The 4558-nt window shown below is 39.2% G+C and overlaps 1 protein-coding gene across 4 annotated transcripts; it reads right to left on the minus strand.

The window, feature by feature from the left end:
- Positions 1-585: 585 nt before the first annotated feature.
- On the minus strand, positions 586-4280 carry coq7 (coenzyme Q7 homolog, ubiquinone (yeast)). 4 transcript variants are annotated; one of them, XM_029505196.1, is made up of 6 exons: positions 4117-4280; positions 3503-3681; positions 2967-3081; positions 2545-2684; positions 1356-1424; positions 586-1155 (listed from the first exon to the last, which is right to left on the minus strand). In XM_029505196.1, exons 1-6 carry the CDS (start codon positions 4199-4201, stop codon positions 1078-1080), a joined length of 666 nt encoding a protein of 221 aa, XP_029361056.1. In that variant the 5' UTR covers positions 4202-4280; the 3' UTR covers positions 586-1077. The 4 variants fall into 4 exon arrangements, with proteins under 4 accessions (XP_029361056.1, XP_029361047.1, XP_029361039.1 ...); XM_029505187.1 differs by having other exon boundaries at positions 3503-3687; XM_029505179.1 differs by having other exon boundaries at positions 3503-3699.
- Between the last annotated feature and the right edge of the window lie 278 nt (positions 4281-4558).

Raw genomic sequence — 4558 nt, forward strand, 5'->3', positions numbered from 1 at the left:
TATGGTAGAAATGTGTAAAACCAATCTAGATGAGGCTAAAACAGCCATGCTTACAGTTCTGTCAGGCTTGTACTTCAGTCCAGTCTTGCATTGTGCTAAATGGTAATGCAAAAAAATCTATTAAACCCACCATCGCCATCGTCATAACCGCCATTGAGTATTCAATGTACACTGAGGACAAACTGATACTGACCAAGAGGGGAATGAACACTTTGCATGACCTGCTGAAAGGCCTAATAGATTACGGGGCCCTGGACAAGTCCTCACAGTGACCTAATGTACCCACAACAGCTGTGTGAGGGTGCTTAGCAGTTAGGCCAGAATGACAAGTCATTGCTCAGTCTGATATATGAACTATTACATGTGAAACTGGAGAGTTTGTTGAAGGGTATGATGGCATGACCATGCCCATATCAATATGTGCTTATCATATTGGTATTTATCTCTCAAAGACAAGTATAAGATCTTTAAGCGCACGCAAATATTGCACATTCCTGCATGTGCAGCTCCATGACTACAGCGGTATGAAGGTATTAAAAACATATGTAAGGTAATAGAATTTTATATTCTGAAAATTCACGTCAGTTAAATACAAAAGTGTTTATTATCTCACATATTTTCTCAACAACAGTGCTTTGAAAAAATAAAAACACTTCTCAGTCTAGAGATCTGCTATTTTATTCAGGATGTGTCACCTCCACCAGCTTAAACAATCTATGGATGACATTAAATAAATTTTTGGTTCTTGTAGATTACAATAAATGTTTGGATGCAGTACTTTTTTGGAACCATTTTTGGGGATTTTCATGCCTTTATTGAGACAGTGAGTGGCAGAGAGGCCAACAGGAAGCAGGGGGAAAGAGAGGGGAATGACATGCAGCATAGGTCTACGGGTGAAAGCTGAACCCGAGGCGCTGCGATGGGTGGTGTGCACAACCACTTGACTGCCACGCTGCCTGTGTAGAGTTCTTTTAATCTGGTGGAGGTGCAACTAAAACTCAACCCTTAACCCTTTACAAAAACTGAGCCAAGATATCACAACAAACATTTGAAAAAAATGTATGTTTAAATACAGATTTAAATACGCTGAGAAACATATATTGCAGCTTTGCAGCCCAGCTGTATTGCATTTTTTAGAAGCCAGTATCCAGGCAGCTGAAATAAAAAAAACAAAAAAAACAAAAACATGATGAGATCACAGTAGTTTAAATGATATCCAATAAAAACTCAAAGGCAATGATGATATAATAATCTGATCAACTTTTTCTGAGATTGAAGCATGAACCTATAATGATATAAAGGATATAAAGCAGCACAAATATTATTAGCCAACCAAGAGAAGAAAATGAACTTACTGTTTCAGCATCATGCTCCAATCCCGTATCATGATGGTCCATTTCATCGTCTCTGAATTCCTTTATAATCTGATGAAATATTGCCCAACATATTGATGTTCAAAATACATTTATTCTGATTTCCATCCCATTAGTGCACCGTTTGTCACATGATTAGACATGAGACTAGACAGAGGTCAAGAGACAAGACAGTAATGTCTTTTTTTTTTTTTTTTTAATCTGCTGCTCTTTTGGGTTAAAAAAAGCCTGGCTCATGTGTATGAGAGAGAGAAAGAAAGCAAATGAGCTGAAATTATTATTGAAAATGCTGTGATTATTAAATGCGAGTAGTTAAATGACTAACATATTATTATTGCAACTATTTTGTTTTAAAATAGCCATAAAATAAATTAGTTTTTCTGTCATCACTTAGGCTGTCTAAGAAAGTGCAAGAGGGAAATAAACTGTAATAAAAGGATGCTCTGAGCATGAACACAATTTTATAACCCGAGTGGATGTACCTATAAAAACAAGAAGACTACTGGTGTTGGCACTGCTAAGCAAAACGAATATTACTTTACAGAGATTTAGTTGTGAACTTTATTACTACCTGTTGAGTGCTGGTAATCCATTATACTGGGAATTAGTAACCTGCTGTGATGTGCCAGAGTAGAAAATAGATAAACTGTGACCTTAATATTCCTCAGTGCCAAATTTATGTAATTGCTTGCTCAAATCACTCAAGGAAAAACACTAAACAACTCTACAGTTCTCTTCTACAGTTGGAAGTGAAGAAAGATATGCAAAAAATTTTGAAGGGTCCAGCCTGTATGAATGCACTGCAGCAAACAGAGATAAATGTCATGCAAATGCAGATGTCTAATTTTAGTCCAGAGAAAACTTCCTTCACATAATTTCAATGTCATTAGCCAGGGAAGCATCCCTTTGACCCATTTATGCATTCTTTCACATTTATTTCACCAACATTTGGTTACTCACTTGTTCATCTATTTATATCACATTTTTACCCCTCTATGTAACACATTCCTGAAATAGCAACAAAATTGAATTTGCAGACACACATGGCATGCATCTAACCCGGCATATTATACAGAGCTGTATTTAATGATCGGTGATGTATAGCTTCCCCGACTGCTAAGTAAAACATAGTCAGGGCTCTTAAGTTGCGAGGAAACAAGTAGTTACTCACATTTAAGAGTTCAATATATCTCTCTGGGTCCTTCTCCATCAGAGCTCTTATCTGGCTGTTGTAGTGCTCTGAGATGCTCTCCTCCACCGCCACTGTGCAGGCCATGGCCCCCTCTTTTCCCAGCACCGCAGTGGATGCCCCTGGGAGAGATTTAAAAGTAGAGAAGTACACAGTTTATAAGGCAAAATATGGCTACATTTGAAACCGCAGGAGACGAGCTAATAAAACAAGGATTAAGCCCGGCAAAGCAAAATTGCTTGTTTATGCACTTGCCAGTCCTTACCAATAACAAATGCTACATTAGATTTTTTTTTGTTTTTTTAAATGGAGGAAAAAAATTATTTTAGGGATTAGTTTTGTTCTGCAAAGTAAGAATGTCTTAATCTTGCAAAGCTGATGCCATTTTTAATGGCTGTACTAACCTAATACAAACCCAGCGATGTTCCAGAGAGGTAACAGTGCTGTAGGCCGAACTCTGTTCTCAGCCAGAATTTCATTGAACTTCTCAAGGTGTTTCTTTTCTTGATCCCACATTTCCTGAAGAAAAATAAACATGCAAATATGTTATTGAAAATGAGGAACATGCTCTGACGACCGTGCACCATACGATTATTTTAAACACAAAAACTAAAGCCGCGGTTTCTCCGTTTGTGCTTCACTTAATGAAACATTAAAGTTACTCTCAGGCAACTTTTTCAATGAAAATGGACAACATCCTTCAGTTTCATCTTTCTGCACTGAAATCCAGTGTCAGATCCTCAGATTTAGAAGTGAAATTGCATGTTTCTCTCAAGTAAAAACACACTTTTGGCCGAATCCTTTCTTTGAATCCTACAATAGGAGTCAAGACAATCTATGACAATCGAAGTGACAAGACATTTGATGGCATTATTCCGTGTTTGGCTCTAGGCAGCCATCACTAACTGTCTCTGTAACTGTTGCCTTATTGGCCTCTGACCTGGATGAGCGGTCCGGTCCTGGTCCGACCCAACACTGCCATCTGGCCGGCGTAGATGCGGTTGGCCCCGTATTCACCCGCGTGGTCCACGCGCAGGATTCGGTGTAACATCTCCTTCTCCTCAGGGTCGCGAGGGGGCGGGATCACACCGTAGGCACGTGAGCTCTGCCACGGGGACGCTGTAACTGAACGCCCCCCTCCCACACGTAACGTCATCACCGTTACTGGAAACCAGTGTCCAAGGCTCAAACACGAAGCTCGGCAGTGGCGCTAACACTTTTGCAACGGAACGTGGTCATTATTGTGCGTCCGACTCAAAGCGTTAGCGACACAAGCCGGAGTGAACACTATCCATCAGTTGAGTTAGCTAACTGTGCTGTTTTAACATCTTAGCAGTGGCCATAAAGTCCTGTTGGCTGCGTTAATGTTAAGAAAGGCGACAATAGTTATGAATATATTAGTTTGTGATTGTACACATACGATGGGATGCAATATAATTAAATATACATGTAACGTTATATGTTCATGTACACATTAGACGAGTGTTTTTAGCATGTTAGCACGTTAGCTGTAAACTGTCCTCGCTGCAGTAAGTCCAACATGCTGTTACTCACCTCTGCATATAAAACACCGGCTAAACACCGCTGGACCGCCGGCCTGAGCGCAGCCGTGTAAAGCCGTGTTTGCGGCTCTTTGCATGGCGGACAATCTGTAGTTTAACTGCCCCTGTTAGCAAAGACACTCAGAAATATGTTTGGAAACTGTCATTGAATGTCAGACAGTGGATGCGGCGCACATATATGACGTCATTGCGTTGTGTCATGCACAACAGAGCCCCGCCCCCGTCTATGTTAAAATCTACACTTCTTTAACTATATATTTTTTCATACTAAGCCGTTTAATTCAGTCTTTTGTTTTTATCATTTTAATTTTAATTTATTATATAGAAAGCCATCCAGAACTTCTTATTGGTTTAATTTGATTTATATATGTTTAATAATTTCAGATTTTACCTTCAGTTGAATTGCTAACAGCCCATTAAGTAAATAAATAAAT

This window comes from Echeneis naucrates, chromosome 1 (assembly GCF_900963305.1).
Source record: "Echeneis naucrates chromosome 1, fEcheNa1.1, whole genome shotgun sequence".
In the NCBI taxonomy this organism is placed as follows: domain Eukaryota; kingdom Metazoa; phylum Chordata; class Actinopteri; order Carangiformes; family Echeneidae; genus Echeneis; species Echeneis naucrates.